Source organism: Momordica charantia (assembly GCF_013281855.1).
Source record: "Momordica charantia cultivar OHB3-1 chromosome 3 unlocalized genomic scaffold, Mcharantia_2.0 BLBB01000003.1, whole genome shotgun sequence".
Classification (NCBI taxonomy): Eukaryota; Viridiplantae; Streptophyta; class Magnoliopsida; order Cucurbitales; family Cucurbitaceae; genus Momordica; species Momordica charantia.
The window spans coordinates 3,413,529-3,430,678 of record NW_028275161.1 but is presented as its reverse complement, the minus strand read 5'-3'; the positions used below and the strand labels follow the sequence as shown (position 1 = coordinate 3,430,678).

Here is a 17,150-nt window from a genome sequence, read left to right as displayed (position 1 = left end):
AATCGCTTTTGAAATCTTAGCCAACCACTTTATAAGAAACCTAATATTTAAAAAAAAAGTAAAAGATTGCTTAAAGACATGTAAGTGATCTGCATGACATCGAAATGAGAGAGATCTCACAGCTATGCAAGCATGAGTTATAAAAGACTTTAAACTGTTTAAAGTTTACTACCCATACAAGTAAGGTGCACTTTCTAACCTTTCTTTTTCGTGGCCCTCTGTTGGAAACTATATAGTTAAGTTTGGATAATCTTCATTCCCGAATGCAGCTCAAAGTCAAGTAAGTGACGTATCTAGGTGGTAGAGGATGGAAGGAATGATGGGAAGCCATGATCCTTTTGTGATCAGTTAGAAGGTCTGCCATAACTATTAGAGAGGTCTAGTTTCATATTTAGAATTCTAGAAGTCTAGGTAAGGGCTCAAAATCTTTAAAGCAAGACAATCAGCTACATTGTTAAAATTTCTAATTCTATATCCCTATTATAAAAATTTCTACTAAAACAACATCATTTACCCATATATAAAGATAAGCTTTAACGAGACTTCAATTAAGAGAGTCAATTTTTAATGAGATTTTCATCTGGTTTATTGAGTCAAACTTTTAATCACGTAAGCTAGAATATTCGATCTATCAAACTCCAACTCATCATTAGCAAATTTGATACCTTCACGAGCAACTTCGACTTCAACTACAAACTACGGTTCGAAAATCCTAACCCCGAACCACCTCTTAATGTTTTTGTTATACATATCTTTATGAAACATTAAAGAGAATGAAAAGTTGTGTTATTAAAGGGGGCCCTATTTGGTTTGAGGTTCATAAAGATAAAAAGTTGGAAAATGGCATTAAAGCAATCAATAATTCCTTCACCCATAAAACAAGAGGCTGTGGAATAAGTGAGAGTTTTGGATGAGGTTGCCTTGTATTGTAGAAGAAAACAGAAGACTGATTTTGAACAGCGTTTTCAAATTATTGGCTCTGCTGTGCTAATAAATGTTGGTCGGCACTTGAAACCCCACCTCACAATCATCAATTAATGCTTTTGCTAAGCACCAACGCCAATAAATTTTGTTTTTTTACCTTGCTCGGTTAAGACATATTTTTTATATAAAAAAAGTCGTGGATTTCCACCCTACGTGTTGTTGTACTAAAAAATACCAATAAATTTAGTCTACTATTTACTTAGTCTAGACCATTAAAATTAAAATTAAAATACTATTTTGATTATGTACTTTCAACTTTGATTTATTTTTGTTTGTTTGTATCGCAATTGCAGCTTTCAAAGCCATTTCCTCTCAATCTTATCACACACAATAAAATTCAAATTCAAGGTCATGAGCTCCTTTTACACCAACCTTTGAGATAAATTGAACAAGTATGGCCGCCCTCTATTGGGATGTACTATTAAACCAAACACTCCCTCATTCTACTTTTCTGGGACAATTTCTAACACTTGGAGCGCACTCCTTTGGTGTATCTTTCCGATATGGGACAAAATTCAATTATAATATTTTGCTAAAACCCAACCGCTTGTACATGTATCTCAATTTTATTTTATCAAATGTTAATTTTACTTTTAAAAAAGTTGAGCATCTCCCAAATACTATAATAATTTATATTAATCAAAAAATAAATGGTCTATAAAATAGTAAGTGATTTTTAGATATAATTTGATAATTATTAATTTTTATGATAATTCGTGTGATTTACGAATTTGGGTAAATAAATTTTTTTTATAGATATAATTTGTATCATCTACGTGAAAGTGGGTGTAGGTTAATTAGTGGGTGTGTAGGATGACTTTAGATGAGAGTGGGTGAGTTTTAATAGGTCTTTAATTTTTTAATATAAAAATATAATTTAGGTATTACATGAAAAAAAAAAAAGATAATTTAAGTATTACATGAAAATTTAAAAAAAAAAGATAGTTTTATTACATAAAAAAAAAACCAAGGTTAATATATAAGTATAGAATATCAACCATATAAATTAATTAATATGACGTAATTGTACTAAAAAAATGATGTAATTTATAATTCATTTTCCTTCTTAAACCATCCCCTTTCATTCTTTTCGCCAAAGATCCAATGGCCCAAATTAAACCTGAATTTAATTCTCTTTCAACTTCATCTCCCTCGTATTTAAACATCTTTCTTCTTTTAAAATGAAATAACAATTCTCCCTACATCTCTCCCAAATCTTCCATTGTTCTTCATCTTCTAAAATTTCAATGTTATTATAATTTCTTGTAAGAGAATTTTTATTTTGAGAGATCTTCAGCTTCTAATTTTATTTTTACTTAGCAATTTGAAGGCTTTATTTTGTAAGATTTTTCTTACAAAATTTGTGAGTTAAATTTGTAGATCTACTATTTGACAGAGTTTGTAAGATCGTTCTTCAAATTTTAAATCTATTATATTATAGGGTTACTTTTGAGTCCGAAAAAAGAGTGTTGTAACGGTTTGATCCTCAGCCATAGAAAGAATTGGGTTTGTTCTTGTTCTCGAAAAAAAAACATTGTACCGATTGGACTCTAAGTCGTGAAAAGAGTTGTGTTCTTCGATCGAATACACAAGAGGAGCTTAGGAAGTGTACTATAAAATTACCCGTGTCATTTCTCTAACCATTTATTCTTTAATTTGTGCCATTAATTTTTCCTTGTCATAAATAAGCATGAAATTAATTGCTGGAATTTGTTATTGTTTATGAGGAACTAATTAGAGTGCTTGAAATGTATTTCTAATTTATTGAATAATTTGTGTTAAAATTATTAATTTGTAAAAAGTTTACTTATTTATTTAAATTGGGTCCACCATGTAAAAATAATAATTAAAATTTCGTTTAATCTTATTCACCCCATCTAGGATTGTCATAATGATCCAACGGAAATGTCTAACGATATTTTTATAGATGGACCTAATTAGATTAGAGATCGTTTGGTATATCTATGATAGCTTTTTAAACTAGAAGGTCAAAATCTACAAATTGAGCCAAGTAAAAGGTAAAATAGTAATAATTATACTAAATACTTTTAAGGAGGTTGATCAAACCGAACTCAAAACGTACTCTCATTTACCAAGCTAAACGTCGCCAAAACTCGTTCTATCCATAATCATTTTATTCACAAGATTAAAACTCTAAGCTCAAAGATGAAACTAAAAGACTTATTATCTCCAATTAAAGTGACATAATTAATCCAAAATAAATATCTAAAAAAATAAGAACTCAATGCCATCACATCGGCCAAAAAAATAAAGGCTTAAATATGAAAACTAACAAAATTAAAAGAGTAAAATTTGTTATGGAGAACAAAAACGACCCGAAACGGGACAAGGAGTTGAAGCCCGAGATCATCGATTAGGGGAGATCGGCCCGTGACGTAACGGGCCGGCCCAAATAACGACCTAGCGCCGGGGTAGAGAACGAGGAAAGTGACCGGCGAAGAACCAACCGGGCCGAGAGGGCTCGGTCCCGACCCCTGCTCAGCCCACGGTCCAGCCCATGAATCTCCCCCCTACGATCTACGATCCCTCGGGCCTTGCAACGCCGAATTAGGGTTTGACTACGGAGGTTCTAGAATCATCTTCACAGCTATAAGTAGCAGTGAGATCCAACCCTGAAGAGGCAAGTGACTTATCCCTAGCTAACTATTTTCTCAACTCTCCTTCGCTAACTTAAGCATCGGAGCCCATGTGACTAAGGTCACACCAGTTTAGATCGGTTTGATTTTGTAGGTATCGGTTCCTTTATCATCGAGTTAGGTGTGTGCGAGAAAAAGAGCTGGAGGGTCAAAATCCATGCATCAACAATTCGCGTCGTCCATGGGGATAATTTAATAAAGCAAGATTCGTTGAAGCGAAATCCCGATCCGAGGCGAAATCCCAATCCGAGCGAAATTCCAATCTGAGGCGTGTAGAGTGAAACAGCCGACCATTCGGGTGAGGTAGGACCGAGCTCTGATCATCGACTTGATCTGAAAGCGACATGAATCTTGATGAAAGCCATCAATGCTTCGAAAGAAGAGCCTGAAAGAAGCGGCCGATCACTCGGGTGAGGCAAGACTGAGCTCTGATCATCGCTTTAATCCGACCACCCTTGACAGGGGAGAACCAGCATCGGGCCTGAATGAAGCGACAGACCTCTAGAGTGAGGCAAGGTCGAGCCTTGGTTATCGACTTAATCCGACCACCCTTGACAGGGGAGAACTAGTGACGAGCCTCAATAAAGTGACAGACCTCTCAGGTGAGGCAAGGCCGAGCCCTGGTCATCGACTAATTCGACCACCCTTGACAGGGGAGAGCCGGCTGAGGAGGTAGAATCTGTCCCTTTGACAGTCGAAGATCGACGGGTCAACATCGGAACCAGGTTGGGGAATTAGGAAAGAGAAAGCCTTATAAAATTCTTCAGAAGCAACGCCGACGTGTTCGCATGGTCGCTGGAGGACGTGCTGGGAATCGAGTGAGGAGTCATGGTACATCGACTCAATGTCGACGAGAGTTGTAAGCCAGAGGAGTCTCGGGTCCGACCCAGCCGAGCACATCTCTGCTCTGATCCGACCACTACTCGGCACCGACCAGGTGCAATGAGGCACAAATCTACATTAATCGACAGATTTTGAAAGCAGAATCTACATTAATCGACAAATTTGGAAATAACAATTAAACACTCTCAACACGGCCAAACCAGAAGCGGGTCGATTGACCTAACACAGTTAAAACATGAGATGGAGTAAAAACGACAACGGGTATAAAACCAGTGGCTATGGCCAAAGAGTTAGAAACCTATGAAAATGAAAGCAACAAAGTCAACTCCATCAACGAAGTCGAATATGAAGCTCTACTAGCAGGACTAAAAGTGGTCAAGTACGTTGGGGTCAGGAACATACTGATACTAAGTGATTCACAGCTGATTGTAGATCAGGTGAAAGAGGAGTTCCAGGCTAGAGAACCGCGAATAGCGAAATACCTTTCACAGGTAAGAAACCAACTCGACCAGTTCTCAAAATAAGAGATTCGACAAATTCCACGTGCTCAAAACGTCAACTTCGATGCGTTAGCTCGACTAGCTGCAGCTTATGAAACCGGCCTAGGCAGAACTGTATCGCTCGAGATTCTACCCGAGCCAAGCATAGAAGCTCAGGAAGCAATGGATATTGACGAGCAAGGGCAACTAGAAGAAAACTGGGATAGCCCTTTGATCAAATATTTGAGAGACGAGATCCTGCCTACTGAAAAGATAGAGGCCCAGCAGCTACAATGACGAGCAGCCAGATATGTGATTAAAGACGACAATCTGTACAAAAGAGGCTACTCATTGCCGCTTTTAAAATATCTAACATCCGACGAAGCTGACTACGTCATGAGAGAGATACATGAGGGTGTTTGTGGGAACCATTCTGAAACACAATCCATAAGTCACAAAATAGTTCGACAAGGGTACTACTGGCCGACCATGCTGAACGACACGAAGCAATTCACCAAAAAATGCGACAAATGCCAACGATTTGCAACAGTACCTAGACAACCACTAGAGCCTCTAACAAGTATAATGAGTCCTTGGCCCTTTGCTCAGTGGGGAATAGACCTTATAGGGCCTCTCCCACTAGGAAAGGGCCAGACCAAATTTGCAGTAGTGGCAGTCGACTATTTTACTAAATGGGCCGAAGCCAAAGCCCTAGCTACAATTACTGAGAAAAAGGTCACCGACTTCATCTGGAAGAACATAATTTACCGCTTCAGAATACCCTACACCATTATCAATGATAATGGAAAGCAGTTCGACACTGCTGCCTTTCGAGAATTTTGTAAGGAGTTGGGCATTAAGCACATCTGTTCCTCGCCAGCACATCCGCAGGCTAATGGGCAGGTTGAAGCAGTCAACAAAATCATCAAAAGAACTCTGAAGACCAGATTAGAAAAGCTCAAAGGGTTGTGGGCAGAGGAACTTCCCAATGCATTATGGGCTTACAGAACAACACCTTGTACTTTGACAGGAGAAACGCCATTTTCATTATCATTTGGCTCTGAAGCGGTAGTGCTAGTCGAAATTGGACTCCCCTCCCCAAGGGTAGAGCAGTTCAGTCTACTTGACAACAACGCATCCGTAAAGCTCAACCTCGACCTATTAGAAGAACATCGAGAAACAACACGGCTACGAATGGCTAAATACAAAATCGAATAACTCGATACTACAACTCGAAGGTTAAGAAACGTGACTTTAAAGTAGGTGATCTGGTGTTAAAAAAGATTATGCCCAATACTAAAGATTCAACTAGCGGTGCGTTCGGGCCGACATGAGAGGGCCCATACAAAGTCACTAAAGTGGTGTGAATAGGCACTTATGCTTTAGAAGACCAATGGGGGAAGGCCTTACTACACCCATGGCACGCTCAACACCTCAAAAGATACTACCACTAGTTCGACATATTTCTGGACATTTTTATGTTTTTCCATTATTTGGACAAACTAAGGTTATTTAACTAAATCTTCGACAGGACGATCTTCCTACTAATAAAGTATTTGACATTCGACGTGATACTGAGTTTTTATGTTCATTCTGAAATAAATTTCTCAAGCAGGAGGCATCATATGAATATCTACATATCTACGACCTGAATATCTATATATCTACGACCAATCAAGAAACTCAAAATTGGGACGGACCTAGAAGGAGACCGATAAGCTAAAATCCAATCAGTGAAACCAGGGAAAAGAATCTCGAGGTGCTGAAAAAGGCATGCGTACAGGCTCAGCAAGGTTAAAACAGAAAATAGGCAAGTCTAACCGATCAATGAAACCCACGGGTAGAAAATCATATGGCAAAAGCCAAAATAGGTTAAAAATCCGAGGGTGTTGATTTAACTTGGGGTAAAAATCGACAGAAGCCAAATATGTTAGAAACTTAAGGGTGCCGACTAAACTCAAGGTATAAACGCCATTGGCAAAAGCCAAGTGGGTTAGAAACCCGAGAGTAAACGCTAAGGTATAAAACATAGGCAAACACCAAATAGGTTAGAAACCCAAAGGTATTGACATTAGTTCTGTTAAAGTTAGATCCCAAGGCCAAAAGTAAATGGTTTAAACTTAGATGAGAATAAAACTAGGCTCAGGAGACTTGATTGTGGTCAATGAAAATTGGAAAAAAACTTCCAATTCATGAATAGTATCGACAAGTTCAAGGCATAAAACCAGTGGCAGAAACCAAGCACTAAAATCCAAAATTGGATCCAAAGCTTTTGGTAGAAGCCCTGTGCGTTAGCAACCTTCACATTATTAGCCACTGATATACAATTATCTCGTGGTAATGACAAGCGATAAGTACTCTCAAAACAAAGATCTTGACACAATTATTCGTCTTCTGTTTTGAGAGTGGGGGCCATTGTTATGGAGAACAAAAACGACTCGAAACGGGACAAGAAGTTGAAGCCTGAGATCATCGATTGGGGGAGACCGGCCTGTGACGTAAAGGGTCGGCCCAAAGAACAACCTAGCGCCGGGGCAGAGAACGAGGAAAGCGACCGGCGGAGAACTAACCGGGCCAAGAGGGCTCGGTCCCGACCCCTACTCGTTCCCAACCCCTTCTCGGTCCCGACCACTTCTCGATCCCGACCCCTGCTCGGTCCACGGTCCAGCCCATGAATCTCCCGCCTACGATCTACGATCCCTCGTGCCCTGCAACGCCGAATTAGGGTTTGACTACGGAGGTTCTGGAATCATCTTCACGGCTATAAGTAGTAGTGAGATCCAACCCTGAAGAGGCAAGTGACTTATCCTTAGCTAACTATAGCTCATGTGACTAAGGTCACACCGGTTTAGATCGGTTTGATTTTGTAGGTATCGGTTCCCTTATCATCGAGTTAGGTGTGTGCGAGAAGAAAAGTCGGAGGGTCAAAATCCATGCATCAACAAAATTTATTGGCACAAGTTCCATCACCCGCTTCTTGTATCTTCATTTGACACCATGAATAGAGCTTCTTTCCATCTTTAATCATCTTCCTGATCTACATTAATTGAGCTCACTATTGTTTGGACGCGAGTGTCGAAGGTTCATGAACGAATGATTAGTCCTGGAGGCAAGGCTAAAACATCTTGGTTCATGTCATTAACTTTCACTCTACTTTTGTTGAAAGATTGATATTATTGTCTCTAAGGGATAGCTTGGGTGGCTTAGGACCTCAAGGAATAACCTTACTTCTACCAAGCGATGACTCATTTCTCAGCTCACGGCAAACACTTTAGCACAATAGTAAATAACATCTATGTTATAGAACGAGTGAAAGTAGCTTTTATAAGCTTACTTTTCAAAAACTGTTGAAAACATGAAACATTATCAAATGACATCTTAAGAGTTCGAATGAGCATCCTCGATATTTAAGACATCTACTCCCTAGAGATTGGAGGTTTAAATTCTCAAACCTACCGTTGAAGGTGATTTCTCACCAGCCACGTGTCGATATATAATATGCTCAATAGTGATGGTTTAACACAATGACTCACATACGAAAGAAATTGTAGCTCTGACATTCATAAAGATCGAGCCGAACTACTAGCTAGGATGGTCGTGACCCATGTTTCATGTCGAGCCGATCATGGTCTCACATCTTGGCAGCTTGAGATATCAGCCGAGCAGACCAACAACCACTTGTACCATGGTCGCTTGAGTTATCAACCGAGCCAACCTATGCTTACTTCTACAGGCGCAAACTTCCAACAGAATCTACAACACGCCGTGATTCTCAGGGTGTCGGAGAGCTGTTGAAGTCTTGTCAAAAGTCTTGTCGTAAACCCCACCAATAAATAGAGACCTCTCGCCTCATTTTCAAGTATGCGAAACTATATTCTCTCTGATCTTGAGTATAGATCGACCAACTACTGACTTGAGCATCTGATGCTTACTCTGTTTTGCAAGTCCTTCACCTGCATTCACTTCAGCTCATTTTAATAGTTAGCTCGTTGTTGCTGACCTCCACAAACTTGGTCAATTTCTTGATCAAACACTTACTAAACAGAAATTCTAAAGAAATTCTTTATTTATTAAAGAACATAGACTTTTTAATTTTTCTTTAAATTTGTGATCTTTTAGTCGAAGCTACATATCTTAACTAGTTGAATTACGTTATATTCATATCGGTAAATCTTAATCATAAAAAACATAGGAAAGTAATTTTCATATTCTCCCCCTCTACATTCTTTTGACAAATATATTGGACTTTGGACTTTGGACCATGTTGATTGCTTTTAAAAGTTTAAAGTAGAGTGAAGAAAAATTATAGAAAAATGGAGATATAATATATGGCCATTTGTTTGTTTCCTAAGAAAACGACAGAAAATTTTGACCCCAACAGCGTAAGACTCTGAATTTGTACTAAACTGCCAAATTTGAACAAAAAGTTGGCACTTTTTTTTTTTTTTTGAAACACAAAAAAAGTTAGCACTTCCATCAAACTAAAATCCATCCCAAAACTACATGATCATTAAGGGGCTAATTGTCATTGAAATTATAAACTATATTTTGTTTAATGTTTACTCTAAATTATTTATAAAAGATTAAGATTTTTTTAATAAACAATTGTATCGTATAAATGTTAATTCACATTTAAATAAGGGTAAGACAAAATAAGTTATATTAAATTAAATAAAAGGTAGAACCAAAAAATTAAATTTTCTAAAAATTAATGATATAGATTGACTGCGAACCCAGTTTGAAAAGCTCTAATTTAGTTTAATTGTTTTTTTTTTGATAAAAATATTTTAGTTTAATTGTTGTGATCAAATCTTATGTCAGGAAATGTAATAGGTTTCTTGTGGACTAAATTATAAGTAGAGTAATATATTAAAAATTAGATTTAAATATTATTTTGGACCATGTATTTATTTATTTATTTTTGTCATTGTAGCCTCTGTTATTTAACTATTGTAGTTTTAAAACGTTTGTTATGATTCCTATTTGCGAAATTTTAACACAAATAATTTTCACAATAAAAACACTTTAATATAAATACATAGCTACATTATTGAAGAAGTTCAAGGAGTGAATCGTCTTTCTAGAATTATGAGAAAAAGAAAGGATATAAAAATAATACGAATGGATTAAAATGTTTATTTTTTAAAAGTATAGAGGGTAAAATGAACATTTCAAAAATATAATTATTAAGGCCTACCTAACCAATTCAATTTTCTGTTTTTTGTTTTTCAAAAATCATTTTGAAATTTTATGTAAATTTAAAAATAGATTTTTATTTTTCAAAATCTGATTTTTTCTTCTAATATTCACTTTTTTCTTTTTCATATTTATCCCTACAAAATTTCTTTATCCCTCTATCTTTTTTCCCTAAATTTCTCTTTATTCCTCTAAAATTTTTATATTTTGAATACTTATTATTATTTGTTTCTTTTTCTCCAAAATTTTCATCGCTATGTATTTGTATTTTTTTTTCATTTCTCCTCTTGAAAATTTAATATTTTTCTGAACCTTTTTATCTTTAAAATTTCGTCTTTTTTATTACTTTTTTTCTCTTCCTAATATATTTTTTCTCTAAAAACTATATCTTCTTTTCTCTCGTTCAAATAACTTTTATTTCTCTCCATATTTATTTATTTTCTCTAAAAATTATTATTTTGAATCTTATTTTCATCTCTAAATTTTTTTCCACTGTAATTATTCTCTTTCTTTATAATTTTTTTTCTTTAACATATCTTTTCCTCACCACCCTACTTTTTTTTCTCTGTGTCTTTAACTTTTCTTTTACTATTTTTTTCTAAATCATTTTATTTATCTCTCTAAAGGTTATCATCCAAAAGTTTGTTTACAACTCTCTAAACTTGTATTTTCAGGTCTCTGACTCTCTTAGAGATGATAAAAATTTGCGCAGGGTCGGCTCTACTCCAAGAATAGGATCGACCCTGTCCTGATTCCATTTTTTAAATAATTAATATTTATTTATTATTTTTTTATTTTTGAATTCTAAAAAATAATTAAAATTAATTATAAAACCGATAAATTTTTTCGAGAGCATCCCTCGAACCAAAGAACGAGAACGAGGTGAAGAAAAAACCCAAAACAGTTATCAAATATGTTTGGTTTTCTATTTTTTAAAAACAGTTGTTTTGTTTTCTATTTTTTTAAAACAGTTGAAATTAATAGACAATAATAAAGATTTTGGAAGCAGGACCAAAATTAAAACCAAAATAGTATTTAGAAAAAAAAACCTATTTGAAAATATCATTTATTACTTTTCTACATAAATTGCAATGTAACACAATTAAATTAAATTAAGTCAAACTATAAAAAACAAATAATACTACAAACAATAAAATGCCAAAATTGTGTTTTTTTCTTTTTAAAAAATTTGTTTTCTGCAGAACAATGTTTTACATAAAATCTTATTTTTTATTTTCTAAAAAATCGTGGATTTTTTATTTTTAAATAATACTTATTTTCAAATATATTTGCACAATAATGCTGGGAACATATTAAATGTATAATATGTTTGTTGAAACTTATTAAAAAGATAATGCTTTTGAGATTCTTTTCCCACTTGATCGTCTATTAGAAAGACGTACGATTACAAAATTTTCAGCATTTAATCATCTCTCGGACAATTATAAGACGTGACACTCTGTTGGTGCTACTGTCTGATTTAAAAACATAAATATATATCAAAATACAGCCGCCTCTTTTTCAATAGGCATTTGTGGTCGTCTCTTCAAGATTCCTTGTATATCGATGTTGATTCTTTTTAGAAAAAGTAAAATATTAATCATATTATATATGCATAATATTTTCAAGTTAATATTTGGTAAAGTGAATGTAGCACCCATTTGACTTCCTTGCACCCTTATCCTTTGATGTAGTTTATGCATTTTTATTTTGTATGTTAATCAAAATTTTTATATTTGGAAATATTTGTTGAGTTTTCGAGAGGAGATATAAACGTACGAAATAATTATCTCCATTCTCCGTACTAAGACTTTGAGTAAAATTAAACTTGTGAGAATGTCCGCTATTGTCATTTATCTTGCAAATAAATTTGAAAATAAGCATTATTTAAAAGAAAAAAAATCCAAAAAGTGGTTGGCTTGGCAAACATGCTCTGCGTTATTTAATTTTTATTTATTAACAAAACCACTTTTTTTATAAAGCATTTGGCAAAACGATAAACCAAAAAAGTAAAAAAAAAATTCAGAAGAACACACGGTTGTTAGAAATTCGCAAAACCAGAATGTTGCAGTGATCAGTGATTTCTTTCTTTCTTTTTGACTTTGTTGGACTCCATGGATTCAATCAAATGGCCGATAATCGCATCAGAATTCCACAGCCGGAAGCCTTATCTTCTCTGAATTGACCAGCTTTCAGAGATCGAAGAAGATGATAAAACAAAAAAGGGTCCAAAAAGTTTTAGGCCAAAATGTGGGGCCGTGGCCTGACCGCCATTAGTGCAAATTTCTCCACCTTCGCCCACTGGACCCCTCCAACCATCCCCCACTGCTCCATTCTTTATTATACTATCGGCCAAAGCTTCCTCCATTTTCCCAGTCAAAGTCTCTCAACTCCTTCCCCCCCATCTCTCTCTTTCTTCAAAGATTCCTCCACAATTCCACCATCTTAAATATTTCTGAGCTCCGAGTCTCTGCACCCAACTGGTAATTGAATCCGCTCCCTCCCCTGTTCATGGGTTTTGGGGATTTTTTGTTTTCCTTTCGGTTTTGTTGTGCTGTGAGAAAACTTGAGTTCTGAAGTTGCGATTGCATGCAAGGGTTTGTTGGGTTTTGTTTCTTTTCCCTCATTGTGAGTGATTTCCTCTTTCTGAGCATGTAAATCTACATTTTCGAACTCGGATCTGCAAGTTATTGCTCTTCAGTTTGGTTTATTGTCGGAATTTTTTGATCTGAGCCGCTGAATTTTGTTGTTCGCAGGAAGGAAACTGGTAAGGCTGTGGGATTTTGGGCCTGTTCCATGGGGATTTGCTTGAGCTCCAGAATTAAAGCTGTTAGCACATGCAGTACAGGTAGAGCTCTGAAGCCATGGAAATGAGTATCATGCCTAATGAGTTTTAAGTTAAATTGTTCATTTCTTTGTTCTTCTCGCTCTTCCTCCCTCGTTCGTTTGCCTAACAAGTTGAGTTTCAGTTTCCATTTTTTAGACATTTGATATAATGTCTATAATATGTCAGTTTTTCGCTTTTAATCTCTTACCTTTAGCATTTTTCGAAAGAAATTTTGGGGCTTAAATGATTAAGATCTGTGACCCAACTGATCAGAAGAAAAGTTAATTATATGTCTCATGTCTTATGTCTGAATTTAGCTACAATGGGATTGGAATTGTATGGAATTGAAGGTTTGCTTCTTACTTCTATGGCTTAAATGATTGCGATCTGTGATACAACTGATCAGAACAAAACTTAACAATATTGTGTCGAAATTTAGACAAGGAGGTTGGAATTGTATGCAATTGAAGGTTTGCTTCTAAAGAAAGGGAAAAAAAAAATATATGATTGATTGTTTAAACTTTAAATTGAAACATGAAACGTTGGTTTTGGTTGTTCCGTTCACTCTGTATTGAGTTTTTGATGCGTTCTTTCCCATTTGGGTTGCATTTATTCACTGGACGCCCACCAGCTATACACTTTTGTGGTGGGAATTGGGATATTCTTGTTCTTTTGTGGGTTTTTCGGTATTGAAATTGAGGAATTAAGTTCTGTAAACACTTCAAATCGTATATGCGACTTGATTTGACCATAATAGTTGACGTTCTGGTAGAGATATCTAACATCTAAGTTATGCAGGAGGAACCTCAAACGGCGTTAGCAGGGATGCAACTGATCTCTCTAGTTCAAGCAGCAACAGCAAGTTCTCATCAATGTCAATTCCTCGGAGCGAGGATGAGATCTTGCAATCCTCAAATCTGAAGAGTTTCAGTTTTGCAGAACTTAAACTGGCAACTAAGAATTTCCGTCCTGATAGTTTGTTAGGGGAAGGTGGGTTTGGTTCGGTTTATAAAGGTTGGATTGACGAGCATTCACTCGCTGCTGCCAAGCCAGGGTCCGGCATGGTTGTTGCGGTGAAAAGGCTTAACCTAGATGGTTTCCAAGGTCACAAGGAGTGGCTGGTAAGTCAATTTTCTTCCCTGTACAAAATTCAGCCTGCCTATGAATTCTGCTTTGTCTTTGACTTCAACAAAGTAGGCTTACAATCCACTTACCCTTTAGATTCTTCGATATTGTAGGCTGAAGTCAATTTTCTGGGCCAACTTCATCATTCTCACCTAGTGAAACTGATAGGCTATGGTTTGGAAGACGAACATCGGTTACTGGTGTACGAATTCCTTACCCGAGGCAGCTTGGAAAATCATTTGTTTAGGAGTGAGTTCTTATCTCTGATCTCTGGTTAGGCAAAGAGTTTCCATCGTTCTGGAGTGCCGATTTATTCATTATCGTAACTTTTTCTTTCAGGGGGGTTGTATTTTCAACCTCTTTCTTGGAGTCTTCGCATGAAGATCGCTCTAGGCGCTGCGAAGGGTCTGGCTTTTCTTCACAGTGATGAAAATAAAGTGATCTATCGCGATTTCAAGACATCAAATATACTACTTGATTCGGTAAGTAGTTTTGTTACAGTGTGGCATGATAGGTTTTCAGTTTTTGGCCGTCTTTCTGAAGGGTTCATTCTATGATATGGTTACAGAACTACAATGCTAAGCTTTCTGATTTCGGGCTTGCTAAGGATGGACCTACGGGCGACAAAAGTCACGTCTCGACCAGAATCATGGGGACGTATGGATATGCAGCTCCTGAGTATCTAGCCACAGGTAATATCCAGCTAATGAATGCGTCGATTTACCTGTTCTAAAGAGGAAAAAGAATCTTTGTTATGATCTCTTCTGATCTCTTGTTCCATCGGACTGTTAGGTCACTTAAGTGCCAAAAGTGATGTGTATAGTTTCGGGGTTGTTCTGTTGGAGATGTTGTCTGGTCGAAGAGCTATTGACAAGAATCGACCACCGGGGGAACAGAATCTGGTCGAATGGGCCAAACCGTTCCTTGCAAATAAACGCAAGACTTTTCGTTTACTCGACGGACGAATCGAACGCAACTACTCCATGGATTCAGCTTTCAGAGTAGCAATCCTTGCATCACGTTGCCTATCTGTAGAACCCAAGTTCAGGCCGAGCATGAACGAAATTGTAACAACATTGAAGGATCTCCAGGATTCCAAAGGAACTGGGGCTCCCGGGAACAGAAGATCCAGGACTTGTAAGCAAACCTCAGGCAATGGTAATAACACACATGCCGAGGTCGCTGCTTACCCTAGACCATCTGCTTCTGCCCTCTTTACATAAGATCGGGTTCAGAAGAACATAGCGGAAAATCGTGGAGATTGGAGGAACAAAATGCGGATTAGGCAGGCTCGAACGGTTGTATAGCTCTTAATAGTTCTTTTTTTCCACTGATGTATTCTTACACTACATTGGTACATGAGAAATAGGTAGCAAGTTGAAAATGCTGCTGCTGTAGTAGTGATGGGTATAGCTATTTTATTTTGTGTTTCAGTTTTGGAATGCTTTTTCTTCTTTTTCAGATTTCTGTCAGGTGGGATCTGTTTTTTTTTTTTTTTTGAGTTTTTTGTAAAATTAATAGTTAAATTAATGAAAGAGAATCTCAAAAGTGTTATATTCTTTAATGCAAATCATAAATTTGTATTAAAGAGTTTCTATTGTATATAAAATTTGTGTGTTACCATTTTATAAAGAAATTTTACGGTTTTATAAAGATCAAAATGGGTCACGTTTTAAAAAGTTGAGCTTGGAATAAGAAAGAAGCGTTTAACTACCAACGCTGGGGCTGGCGGCAACAAGTAAACCTATGTTTAAAAAACAAGTAGATTACAGACCATTTGAAAATATTTTTTAAAAAATAGACAACAGCACAATAAAATAGGTGGGTGAATAAAAGGAGCCTCTTTGGCCCTGTTTGACATATTTGTTTTCAAAAAGTATTTTCGGATTCTACGATCAAAATGTTGGAAATTCTAAAAATAAAGTTAAAAATGTTGGAAATTCTAAAAATAAAATTTTCATGTTTAACTGTTTGATTGAAGTTTTAAAATGTAGAATTACATTGAAAAAAGATAAAAACTTTGATAGATACATTATTTTAGGTAATAAATTCATTTTATTTTATTAAAATTAAAATAGGTAAAACATAAAATATATTATAAATTATATCATTTTGTAAAATAATAATTATATAAAATTTATAACATTTATGTTAATAAATTAATTAACAATATTTTAGATTTAACTAAATGTTTAGTTGGTAACTACCACTACTTTACAAATATATTACTAAACATACACATTCAACAATTTCTAAATCGAGATTCAATTTCCAAATCTGGTACCAAACACATATTTGAAAATACTGAAACAACAATGAAATAAAACTTTGATTTTCGTTGAATCCCTTAATTTCAAATTTATGTTTTTAGATCGCTAACCCCATGCACCCTAAATGTTTAGGGCTGTATCTATTTAGTTTTTTACTTTCAAAAAGTTTAAATGCTTTTAATTATATATTTAATAGATGTCCCTCGTAACTTTGAATAAGTTTAGAGTACATGTTTACAATTCATTCATTTATTTTGTAATATTACATTTGTAAATGAGAGATTGGAATTTGAACCGATCTTTTTCTATAGGTTGAACTAGGGTTAATTAAGAGGGAATTAGTTCAAATCCCATGATGACCACCTACTTTGGGAATTAGTAATTTATTTGTGTTTCTAGGACACTCACAAATATAAAAAAAATTGAAAATATATGTCTTAATTAGTTGAGATATGTTCAAGCCGATCAATTTGAATCACCCAATAGATGCCTAGGTGGCCTATATGACTAATAAAGAAACAATTTTATTTATATCTAAAAGGAAGAAACTTGACAGACAAGCCGTCTTAGCTCAGCTGGTAGAGCGCGTGGCTTTTAACCACGTGGTCGTGGGTTCGATTCCCATAGACGGCGAATTTATTATGTTTTCATTTTTATATAACCTTTTTAATTCTACCCATCAATTCTAAAAGGTAATTACCCATTCTACCCCTGGCGGGGCAAATCCGGTTAAAAAGGGGAAAAATTGATTTGTTTTGATTTTGTTATG

At 35.7% G+C, this 17,150-nt stretch overlaps 1 protein-coding gene and 1 non-coding gene across 2 annotated transcripts; both read left to right on the top strand.

Annotated features, from left to right (window-relative positions):
• The first annotated feature begins 12,485 nt into the window (after positions 1–12,485).
• Positions 12,486–15,572, top strand: LOC111022260 (putative serine/threonine-protein kinase PBL10). Its single transcript, XM_022299429.2, has 7 exons — positions 12,486–12,642; positions 12,916–13,007; positions 13,785–14,107; positions 14,225–14,360; positions 14,451–14,593; positions 14,680–14,803; positions 14,904–15,572. Exons 2-7 carry the CDS (start codon positions 12,956–12,958, stop codon positions 15,332–15,334), a joined length of 1,209 nt encoding a protein of 402 aa, XP_022155121.1. The 5' UTR covers positions 12,486–12,642; positions 12,916–12,955; the 3' UTR covers positions 15,335–15,572.
• A 1,369-nt stretch (positions 15,573–16,941) lies between these two features.
• TRNAK-UUU (transfer RNA lysine (anticodon UUU)) lies at positions 16,942–17,014 on the top strand. The gene has a single exon. It is a non-coding gene; the product is annotated as a tRNA-Lys (tRNA).
• The last annotated feature ends 136 nt before the right edge of the window (positions 17,015–17,150 follow it).